We start from the raw sequence: 12514 nt of genomic DNA, 5'->3' as shown, positions 1-12514 counted from the left end.
TTCTATGCCTTCTTCAAAATCTATTTGGATCAATAGAAGCAGTAGTTTATGTTTGAATAAACAATTTATCCAATGAAAAAAATCTGGGGCTTTCAGAATTGATTCCACAAGACCAAATTAACATTAAATACAGAGTCTCTTAAAAAATATGGGTCTGGAAAATATATCTGCACCATCTGTAGACTAGAATGACAACAATGGGAACATGTTCCTTACAGAGAGCAGGGTGGAGCAGGCATTCTTTATTTGCTGGAACGTGAATAACACCACAAAGACACGTTTAATACAGGCTTCTTTCCTAGGCAAACGCTGCAATCAGATCTATGGCCATAGTGCTTTTATAAGACAGACTTTCAGGGCTGTTATTATAAGAGATAAATGAAGGGAAATGGACACTTCCAGCTCATGAAGCAGTGCTTGCTTTTCAAAGCATTGTTTGCATTTTTCAAATCATTAAAAGGGAAGGAAACTAAGTAGAAGCTAAGAACAGCTCATTTGGAATTCAACCGGATTCTCTCCCCACTGTGGAATTTCAGCCTTGCACTGGGAGAAAGGTTGGCTGGGGGAGGGAGTCAGGCTCAGCAGCACCAGGGCAAGGCCACCGCTCCTCACAGAAGCTGCTGGAAAGCCGCTCTCATCCTCAGCTGCTCTTACAGATCCAGGAGCTATAAATACAGCTCTCCAGCTGGTGTTCTTGGAGAACAGCACGCCAGCAGGCTCTGCAGCAGGCAGGAGCCAGCCGAAGCAGACTGCTCTCCCCGGCTGAAAAGCTGACCCAGAACCATTCCCAAACTTGCACTGTCAATGGATTACCTGGGAATGTCCGAGTGCAGAGGCAGCGTGTCAGGTCTGTGTGTGGGGCTGGGGCAGTGCTCCAGCTCAATTCTGGGCTCGTGTGTTCTGCCTCAAGGCAGGTAAAACAGTATCTCCCTTCACCTTCTCTGACTTGACATCGCCAAGGGCCAACGGCCTCTCCTAAGACCATTTTGACCTTCAGACACACGCCAGCAACACATTGAGAGAACACCATGGAGCACTGGAATCTTGGGGAGCCAGGTCTTAAGTATTTCAGTCCACTACTTAAGTCAGTTTGGTCAGTTCTTAACAGTGGATGTCTCTGGAAGAATTTGCGTAGTGAATGAAAATATCCAATTCTTAAAGTATTTCCTATTAACAATTTACATTCTCTTTACTTCTACTTGCACACTAAAATGTGGCAGTTTATTTAAGCATTTGATAAAAAGAATCCCCTCTGGAGGCCTAGTTCTGTGTCAGTGAGCACTAATTCTTAAGGGGAAGCATTCCACATGGAGAATCACCACTGACAGAAACTAATCAGGGTTTATTAGTAATACCTCTCTGCTATGGTTCCATACCACCTTCATAACATAATGTAGTCTAACTGCATTTAACATCAGCTGGAACACCCTAGTCATCATCCCACAGTCTCACTCCAGAACCAACATTTGCATCTCTAGCATTTAAAGATGATTAAATGTTCATCTTCCCCCAGCTCCCCAAAGTCATCCTCTAAATTTTTTTAACAGTGCAGAATTAACACTTCAAACTATTTTTATTCAATCATGAGGAAGGCTTTAGAAGGAAAATCAAGCACCAAAAAAATCCACATTTTTATTTCTTCTCCAAAGAAATATTCCAGGCTTGTAGCAAAACATATGAGCTGTCAATACTGCAGGGCATTCAGAGACAGTGACTAAGACAGACTTGTGGACACAGAAATCCCTAATGCTGCAAAACACAGAGAACTCTAATGCTCATATTGGTAAGAGGACAGTCATCAGAAGAGTTTGGGTAACCTCTGCTAGTGTGACCTCTTTGACTTGTCTTTCAAACCTCAACCACAAGACCATTCAGGCATCCTCCATGTGACACCATTTATCTGGCCATAAACAGCCTGTTTTGATAATACACCCACCATGAATGCAGTGCAGTATTTTCATATTGACAAGCATTCATTTAGCTTGCACCACTAACAAGCATTTACAGACCAGAAAAATCAGGGAAGGGGTGAAGTGACATTCCTGCAATGCTGTTTATTTGCCCAAGACAACCTCATCATGCAAGATACCAGTAGAAAACACTAGAAACACTTAGGGGGAAAAAACCAAACAAACAAACCAAGAACACCACGCTGTATGCTTTAAGAACCAATGCTTTTTGGCAGGCACAAGGCATCAGAAAGGCAATATGCTTATTTTTTGAGATATCTAAAATTATTGTTTTCATAAGACAGATTGCGAGTCAAAAGTATATCAATAAAAGAGACAGCTGAATTATTGACGAGGTTACCTTATTCTATGAACCTTTCAATAGTTTTGACTTTTGTATTACATTTCAAGTACTACTAATGTAGGCAAACATGCAATAAATCAAAAGCCTTTTAAGCTAAGTCCCGCTTTCCCACCCATTTTTAATTTGCCCCAGAGCAACTGCATAAAGCAGCACACATCTTAAAAGAAAAAAAATAAAAAAAAAACCAAAACAAAGGAGAACTTAAAATTAGATGTTTCTGTATTAGGTTTTGTGGGTTGGTTTTTTGTTTTTTGTTTTTGTTTTTTTTTTTTTTTTTTATTTAAACACTTAAGTCTAGGTCTGAAGTTTATACACCTTAGGGAGAAAAAAAAACCCAAACAACAAAACAATATTAGAAGAAATACACTTTTTTCCCTACAACCTCTACAAATTAACTCCAGAATGTCTTACCAAGGTTTTCTGATGCCAAGGATGCCTGGATGAGAAGCTGACAGCCATATGTCCACAGCAGCAGATGGGAATATTGTTACTGGCAGATGGGACCACTCCACTAGGCCTATTTCTATTAAACATCCAATACCTTCAGCAGCCACAAAAGGACCTGCCAACATTACTGAAACACAGAGACTATTGCTGAGCTAAAATCCCCACAGGTAATTTTCAGTGCTGATGGGAGGACCCAGGTGCACTCAGCCCTTCCAAGCTAACCTGGGCTGGGCAGGTGCACCTTTCCACTGGTGTCCTTTAGGACAAACCACAACACACAATAATCACAGATGCACTGTAGTTTGAGAACTTTGGTTTGCTCTGTCACTTGCACATACAAGATGCTAAACCCTATTTTCATTCATCTAGTGCACAATTAATTGCAACAGACATATTCCAAGTAGGGTACTTCCTTACTTCCTTGTTTTATTTGTTTCGTGTTTTACACGCATATTTAGATTTTTAAAAGAAAAAGCCTGCTGGGCTCTTTGCTAGTGATTAGTATCTAAATGCTGTCTTGTGGCTTGAATCTCTGCTTCAATTTCATTTGTTTTTATTTATGCATTATTTACAAGCATTTACAGGCCAGATTATCAAATCACTTCCACCAAAAAAAATGCAAAGCAAACAAACCAACCAACCAAAAAACCAAACCAAAACAAAAAATCCCTCAAACAAACAAAAGCTAAACCAGAAAAAGCACAATGCTCAGGGAGTCTTTAGGCACAGAACAGCTTCTTTTTTCAGCTCAATAACCCAAGGCAGCAGCTGCCAACGTTGTTTATATTTGTTATGTTTGAAAAGCCCGTACAAGAATGAGCACAAGAACTACTGACACACAAAACGCTCTTAGATCTATAGCTCAGCTTTCATGTATTACACTGCAGAATCTTTTTCCCACTCACTACAAAAACAGTCATAAATTAACTGGACAGTAATAAGTAATTAATACATTGTGGGCAAGATGCATTGGTGTGAACCTTTCTGAAATAAACTGGAAAAAGCAGGAATTAAAGACAAAATGTATTCAATCAAGATATGCAGAAAACCATGATCTATACTTTAATTATTAATTTCAAAAAGTCACTTGTGAGTTTGGACATGATAAGCCACCTATTCAGTAATTTAAAGAATATATTCTTCAGAACAGAACTCCAAATGAAAGCATCCTTTCAGCCAACTGAATTCACTTGCTTAGCAGGTGCTTTTGAAAACAAAGTTTATGTGTCTTAGGATGATTTCTAAGTTATAATTATTTATAAAGAAGGCCTTTTCTGAAATTAATCCCACTCAGTTTCTGTTTTGATGGAGTTTTTTAATTACTAATTTGATGGTGACATTACCTCTTCTTTGGTAAGTATTTTGCATACCCAAGTTAACATAAATAGCAGAATTTTACAGCTCCTGCCTCATCCTGTCTCTAAGATTCCTCCATTACCTTCTCTTCCCCTTCCCCCCCATTCTCCCATGTCCACTGAAGAACTTCTGGCAGTATCATTCAAATGGATCCCATCTGTAAATAGATATGATCCGAGCAGCACTGGCCTTCTGCCAGATTCCAGCCCCTTAATGCAGTCAGCACACATGACTTCAGCTCAACTGCACAATCTCAGTTTTGAAATGCGTATTTAAGACAAAGACTGACAATTTAAGTGCAAAATCCATAATAGCAGAACAGGAAAAAAAAGACAAATAATATGTTCAAGTACTGATTTCGCTCAACTGCACAATCTCAGTTTTGAAACACGTATTTAAGACGAAGACTGACAAATTAAGTGCAAAATGCATAATAGCAGAACAGAAAAAAAAAAAAAGACAAATAATATGTTCAAATACTGATTTTAAAATTTCCATATTTTGCATCCTTCCAGAAGAAAAACATAAGTCCCAATTACTCACAGAAAGTGTCCTTAACATTAAGGGTTAAAGATCTTCATACAAATTCTCTTTTTCTGAGATTAACACATACCTAGAACTGTATTCAGCTGCATTGTCAATTTTAAACAGTGAAAAATTATAAAAACAGACCTACTATGGATCGCGATTAAAGGTCCTGATCTCCTCGGAGGAAATCACATTAAAGCCAGATAGGATAACAAGTAGATTCTGCAGGAGTGTACAAGCAAATTATGTTGTTTTGCTTCTAAGGCAAAGAACTGTGTAACAAAACTGAGCATAAGCTTTCTAACCCAGAGGGACATTTTGCTTTGCTGGCAAGCACCCTTTGAATGACAGGCAATCCCCAAAGCCATAAACAGCCAGATTCACACAAAAACCGTCCAACAAAAGCAGCATGTCAGGCAACAACCCTGGTGCAATTCTGACTTCAAGAAACTGCTTCATTATGTATGTCAAAAAACACTCCTTTTTCACACATACATCTAAAATTATTTATTTATAAAGTACACCTGTCATACTCTTTATTACCTATATCTTTGTACAGTTTTCCTTAACACAATCCTGAGCACTTTGCCTCAGTTTCACTCTAATGCAGTAGTCTCTGCCAATACATTTACAAACCTCAGACTTGGACAAAGTTTAAACGCAGGACCCACAAAGGATTTGCAGAATAGCTTGGTCAATCAATACATACAGAATTAAAGTTCAAGTAACTGTCAAAATCCCTTCTTAGCTATCAGACTTCACACTGTCTCATCAATCAGGTGTCACGACAGTCCATTAGGCTTTAATTCCAAGATAAGGGAACTTTAACTGCCTTTGAGGCTTAAAATAGTCACTACTCAGTGTATCACCATCCTCTCAGGTTTGCCTCCTGTCAACTTGATCAGTGCACAAGTGAAAAAATAACCTTCTCAGAGGCAAGATATCTAGACCTTGATCACTTCACTGGCACATCTGAAAGCGTGAAGCAGGAACTCCTTAGTCTAGAATTACTACTAAATTCCCTTTATTTTCAAATTGCTGCATAAGATATGAGTCTCAGATACACTAAATTCACTTCATGTGCTCAGCTTTTAGCCAGCAAGTTCAGACCTTAGTAATGAGGAGTTCAATAATGTAACTGTGGGGCTGCAGAAAACTGAGCATCATAAAAATGAAAGAATCTTTGGCAGAACGGCAGTTATGCCCCCCAAATCTAACACATAACCGAAAAGCACACCAGCTGAAGAATTTGAGATGGAAGTTATGTGTGCCAGACAACTTGGTTAGGAAGATTCTTTGGAGAGAAGATTTCTGCTGGTTTTTTCCCCCACCAGACAATGCCTTATTCATATCCTTTATTATACAATCCTCTTTGTTCAAACTACTCCTCTGTCCACTGCTTTCTTGTATTTCTGCTCTAAGAGGGATATACAGGGAAAAAATATCCCACAGAATGTAACAATGTTTAACTATTGCAGCTGATGATTCCTTTCCAAAGTCTGTAATGTCCCGATGACTTAAACCCGACCATCTGTCACATCACCAGCCTGATCAGAGCCACAGCCTTCAAATAAAAGGCTGCACATTAGAGCACTTCAGAGTATAAAACACAGCAAAAGAAGTCATTTCTGTAAAGACATTTCCAATTAGATAAATCTGAAGTATTTTTCTCCTCTTGAAGGCTGATGCAGTTTCTTGGAAACGTGTCATTGTAACGTTCAGAAACAGAACCAGTGTCTGGCCCAGGCCACAGCTCCAGCTCAGCCAAACAATCTGCCAGACACTGACTGGTCACCCTTGCTGCTGTGCCGCAAACAAGGTGCTTCCACGGGCTCCTGCAATTCAAACACCTTAAGCATCTAAAATTACTGCTGTGATGACTGCAGCAAGAAAAGCTGTTACAGAGGTTCCCAGTGGTGCTGTTGGAGCCCAGAGCTTGGTGGCATCTCCATAACAAATGTCCACTAATGAATTCTACAGTTCTTGCATTCTACACTGCATTCAATGATGGGATACAAGCACCTGTTCTACATGAGATGACTTCAAACCCCTCCCACCCCTACCTTAAATGGAAATTTTGAAATCCAATCACAAAAAAGCTTCTTTGGGTAGTATTGCACATAAGGTCTAAAGATAAGAACTTTCTGCACTAAAAAACAAGCTCTCTTCTCTATGACACCTCTCTTCCAATGAAACCATAAACACTATATAATTTAAGTGACCACAACCAGGATTTAAATTCCATTGCAGAAGCACAAGCAGGCTGATGTACAACCTTGGCTAAAAAAAAAGGGAGAGGCCTGCATGAAACCTCCTTTGTGTTAACAGGCATGAGTAAACACTCAAGTAATCAGACAGTGAAATAACTCAGTGCTCTTGGAGTGTTGCTTTCTTCAGCTGCAGACAAGATGGCTCTACTTGATTACCTAAAAATGAAAAACTGCCCCATGAAGAGCAGTTTATGGGCAGAGCTGTTGGTCTGCAGATGAGGAGCGACACTCCCTCAAATGCTGTCAATACTGCCTTGGCCTCAAGTCTGAAAAACAACCAACGCAATAACCAAAAAAGGTGTGCCCACACACAGTTTCCCACAGAACAGTGTTCTCCAAATTACACTCACAACAATTATATAGGAAGCTTAACACTTCTAATTGGTTAGAAAAGAAGACGATTCTACGCAGTCTGTTATTTTGCTGTCGTTTAGATATCTGCTCTGGAAAGCATAAAACTTGATATCCTTTCCATCTCAGCTTTCTCACCCAAATTATGTTCTTAACCAAAAGCACATACTGCAGAATAAGCACACCAAAAACTAAAGCACCAGACCAAGCAGAACTTATACCTCCACAGTTAACAAGTGGTGGTATGCAATGTATCCCTCTATCTGTCTACCCACATGATGTTCCCAAACACTGAAGTCACAAAAACGTTTTCGCTGTGGTACTCCAATCCTTCTGTAGAATTTTCAAGTCAGTAGAAGCAAACACCATGAACAACTCCATAAAAATCAAGACATTTGTGATTTAGACTTTCTAGTCACATTCAGAGATAATCTAGTTTGTAATGACAGCCTCAGAAAAGCAGAATAACTAAAAGATTAATTCTAGATGATACAATGATACAGTTCTCAGTCTGACAGAAGAAAATATTTAAGTCAAATATTTTAGTTTGGGAACAGAGAAAGACTCCCTTACAAGATTAAATTAAACTTACTGGTTGAATTGCCTTGCATCTGGATGATACATTTGGACTCCTTGCTGGTTTCTCGGGAGTTGAAAGGCCGGACACGAACAGCCACCTTCACTGAAGCCCCCGACATCCTGGCTGCTGGTAGTGCACTCAAGGAATTGAAAGTGATCAAGAGCCTTTCAAGTTATCCTTCCTGTTGGTGTTTTCTAAGGAGAAAAATATCATTTAGTTATTCACAGCTATTGTGTTTAAGATGTTGACAAAATTAGCAAGGTTCAAAGTTACTTCATAAATGCAATTTCTGCTTTGCAGATCACCCTCCCTTACCCCCAAAAGGTGTCACTTCAAAGTCAGAATGGGAAATACACTTATCAGCACCTGTTCACTGTCTCCCTAGTCAAAAGTTTCTGTCACTTGAAGCAGTTCTTTTGAAGTGTACAAATATTTGGTTTTCATACAATTTCATACATTTCTTTTCTGGAAGAAAACCAATACTTGGTTTTCTTCCAGAAAGTAAGGATGCCAATACCAAAATAAATATCTGGTTACAACATGTGTTAGGCTTAACCTAACAAAGATAATTTTAGCAGTAAAGACACAGCTACTTAAATTTCATCATGAGGCAATGACCATATACCCCATACCCAGGCTCTCACACTGCCAACCCTTGCTGCCACAATGCTCTAGCAATAATATTAAAACTAACTCGAGTGTCATGGGCCACAGCACACTGACTTTCAATACATATGACTCCAGAGAAAAGGGTGTACCCTTAAAGAAGCCCTTGCAGTCCTGGGAAAGTCCTCTTCTGGAAGGAAATAACAACTCATCAACTACTTGTGTATCTACTGATTAAAGGATACACTGTAAGGAAGAGGAGGAATGAAGAACTGTTACCTTCAGGGTAAATATTACTATCTATGTTCAGGCAAATGTCCACCATTAAATTCATCTCCATTATCAAAATACTTGCTCAAATCCTACCACACCTAAATGATGGAGCACTTTTGTTGCAGGGAACTATCCCTGACACCCACTATCCAAACTTCAAGGCATGTCTGAGACAGTGTTGGAATGTAGTTTTACAAAAGATCGGTTTGCTTGTATTGGTGTCAACCAGCCTTTTCCATTAGAGAAAGGTTTTCAGTTGGTCCACTGCTGAGAAGTCCAGCTTCCTGCCACAGGACACGGTCAGTACTGAAGTCTAACAGCCTCAAAAAGCAACGAGATTCAAAGAATAAATCCTACTAAAAAGCCCCTACCCTTGGCTAGGAAAGGTTCCATGGCAGACATACAGAACATGGATGACTATAATGAGAAAACATTATTTATGTTTGATTTATCCTTATATCCTAAATATCAGCTATGGCCACTGCTGAAGAGAAGATTCAGAGTGGGACTGATCCTTGGTCTGACTCAATGCAGGCATTTCTATCTGGAACCTGACTTACCCTGGGCAGAACTCAACTCTGTTCAACCATGCACCCAGGAATCCTGACATCATCTCTGGTTATCAACACAGCACGCATCTGGTGAAATGCTCATTTCAGGGTTGTGATCACAGAAGTACAAAAATTACTAGCAGGTCTAAAGCAGAAGCACTTCAGCTCTAAAGTAAGTTCCACACCTGGTAAAAGTACTTATACATGCTTAATTCAAGTTATGACACATTTTCCCACAGTACAAGAAGTCTTTAATAAAACTGCAAAACTTCATTAATGCCATCACATGGTGAAGGCAGAAATTAAATTACTCCCCCAAGTAGAAGCAATTTAAAGTATTCCTTATTTTCAAAGGTACCTGAAGTATCTCATCAGACTAGAAGAATGTCTTTAGGAGCAAGCCAACTGAATCTCAATGTCATTGGTACAGCAAACTGGTTGAACAATGATTAATGACACAGCCACACCACCAGCTCTGGGTCAGTATGGAATTTTAAAAAGCTTCACTGAAATCCTGAACATAGAATAGAGCAGAAAAGTACTGGGAATGAATTCACATGATGTTCTGGGGTGTTCTACAGACTGCTTCTCTCCCTCTCGCACAGAGGCGCCTACTTTTGTGTGGAACAAAGTATCAAACACACAGCGTTATTATCAACTCCTGCCCCCAGAATCCACCCTGTGGGTTTGGCTCTCCCTCCCTAACAGGCCCCTTGCACCAGCCCCTGAGCCCTCACAGCAGAGCCAAGTGACAAGACTAATCCCAACACAACCCACAGCTATTATTCAACTGACCCTGAACACTGCTGTTAGAAACAGCAATGTCACTGTACATGGCCACGCAGCAGCCTGTTTATGAAACACTAGTTAATAATCTCTCAGGTGCAAAACATCCATTTTTTGTCAAGTTCACAGTGACACAATTTACTTTGTCCAGTGTGTTCTTATATTATTGTTTATGAAATGTAGGGTGCTTATGTTCCCTTCTTACTGTGGAGTACCACAAAGAATTTTTTTCTGATGTTTTCATAAAAACACCTCTCAGAACACTGCATTAATTTCTGCAGCTATATCTGGGAAGCTGGCAAACAGAGAGTGGGATGAAAGAATCATCTACTTTTATATATATACATACATACATATATATATATATATATATATATATATATGTGTTCTCAAGTACCTCTTAACATCATATGCACAATAAGAAAGCATGAAAATCACATTTCCAGAGACTCCATATGCACTAGCTAAATGACAGACTTGTTTGAAACACAACTGTGAAGAGATTCTCAAAGAGCAGATCACAAAATCACCTGCAACATGAAAATTTGCCTGCTGGACTTCTGCAGTTACCAATTTTTCCCAACCCTAACTTTTGTGCTGACGGAAAATTAAATGTGGTATAATTTTAAATCTCTTTGGTTCTCAACTCTGCTGTTTTTCATAGCTGAAGTAAGCAAAACACCTACTCATATTTGCACATGGATTTCAGATGTTTTGAATATCAATTCACTATGCAAGATTTAATTTTCATTACTAGAGAAAATTGACCAAAACCAATATAATTTGCCAATCTTTGCATACATTTAAGCTGTTGAGGGGCTTTTCCACTTACCAGTTATCTTAACTGGTCGTAGCAATTTATAAAGGTAGCATTGCCCTCATCACATAGAATGGTAAAATAAGGCAAAATGAGCCCCAAGTTACACAGCATCACAGATAATAGACTGCAACTGGTTTTTCGGGGTTCACATTTACCAGTAGCACCACTTCCTACTACAAAATGCTGACTACAGAGTGGGAACATAACTTGAAAAGAGAAAACCAAAATATGCAATACAGTTTGTGGTACAGATTTAGAAGAACAATATTCTTAAAAGACGACTTTTTTTTAATGTTCATTATAGGCTTCGAGGCTGCCATCCATGCTAGAATGAATCATCTCCCTAATGTTTTGGACGGAATCTACTAGCTGTGTCTCTTTTAATGTTCAGCCTGCATGAATCCAGTCATGAACCAAGGAGGGAACTGCGTGTGTGTCTCTGAGGTGATCTACCACTGGCTCCAAAACAGGTGGTACATGACATTTGAGTTGTTTAGTGATCTTCATCAGCAAAAAACAAATCCTACATCCTAGTTTTACACCTATTTGAAACTAAAGACACTCACTCTGTAAGTCCTACAGTGAGATTTTAATATTAAAAGGTGTCATTAAAAGAAATCATCTAAATATCTTGTCTGTTTACTGGTATTCAAGCTGACAAACCCAATTGTGTTGATGAATCACCCTTCACAGGCTCAACTAGATCTGGGCTTTCCCAAAAATATCTGAATAAACATTAAGACTTGAATACTTGGATGTATCTGAAAGTTTTGGCAAACCAGTTTTTATGCAATGTCAAAATACAAACATATTGCTGTTTATTTAAGTAAAGTTACAAGCAGAGCAAGGATTTAGATTCAGATTATTATTTATACATGCAGAGAAGTCTGCAACAAGCTCGAAGTGGTTACAAAACAATGTCCAAAATCTATATCTCTGCATTCAACAAAAAAACCACCCAAACCCACCACATATCACAAACAAAGAAGAATCACTTTTTATTTAAGAGAACCAGTCATACACCAGATAACTGTGTCATAGCTGCATATCACAGAATGTGCTAACTTTGAAACAAAAAAATGGCTTGTAACTTAATCAGTGCAAGAGCTCTGAAGAAATAAAACAAGGACAGAGATGAGCACACAGAAAGTTGGCAAAACAGCTGTTTGGGGCAGCAGGCGTATCTGAACGAGGGGCCCCAGCAGAGCCAATTTTAGGTGCCACATGAAGCTCGGGCAGTGCTGACAGTGTGATCCCTCAGCTGAACTCACACACACGCTCTGCTATATCTGGACCAGGTGGAGATGCCAGATCGAACAGTGCTGCAGAACTTGGCGAGGCACTGAAACCTGATCACATGCACACAGGGCTATTTACCAACACTGGATTGTGCAACAGCAAAAAGAACCGAGCTAAGAAGGAGCTGGAAGCGAACAGAAACATCGTTTAGAATTTAGAATTTGGTATGAACGTATTTACATTCCGGGAGGCAGACATAAATTCATCATCTGCTTCAGGCGGATTCTCCAGCGCGGGCGCTGCCCCCATTGCGGCGATGGCCCCAGCGCCGGGCCCGCTCCGCCGCCCCCCGCCCGGGCACGGGCACTGCCGGCTCATCCTGCCAACATGGCTG

The 12514-nt window shown here is 39.7% G+C and overlaps 1 protein-coding gene across 10 annotated transcripts in view; it reads right to left on the bottom strand.

Annotated features, from left to right (window-relative positions):
* The window catches only part of KIF1B (kinesin family member 1B), a 72288-nt gene extending 64242 nt beyond the window's left edge, over positions 1–8046 (bottom strand). For all 10 annotated transcript variants that reach the window (XM_031062526.1, XM_031062532.1, XM_031062529.1 and 7 more), the window contains exon 1: positions 7858–8046. In XM_031062526.1, the coding sequence (XP_030918386.1) occupies positions 7858–7963 (106 nt within the window). In that variant the 5' untranslated portion in view covers positions 7964–8046. The remainder of the gene's footprint in view (positions 1–7857) is intronic.
* Between the last annotated feature and the right edge of the window lie 4468 nt (positions 8047–12514).

The sequence above is a fragment of the Geospiza fortis genome, unplaced genomic scaffold (assembly GCF_000277835.1).
Source record: "Geospiza fortis unplaced genomic scaffold, GeoFor_1.0 scaffold662, whole genome shotgun sequence".
In the NCBI taxonomy this organism is placed as follows: Eukaryota; Metazoa; Chordata; class Aves; order Passeriformes; family Thraupidae; genus Geospiza; species Geospiza fortis.
This window is presented reverse-complemented; position numbering and strand designations above follow the sequence as displayed.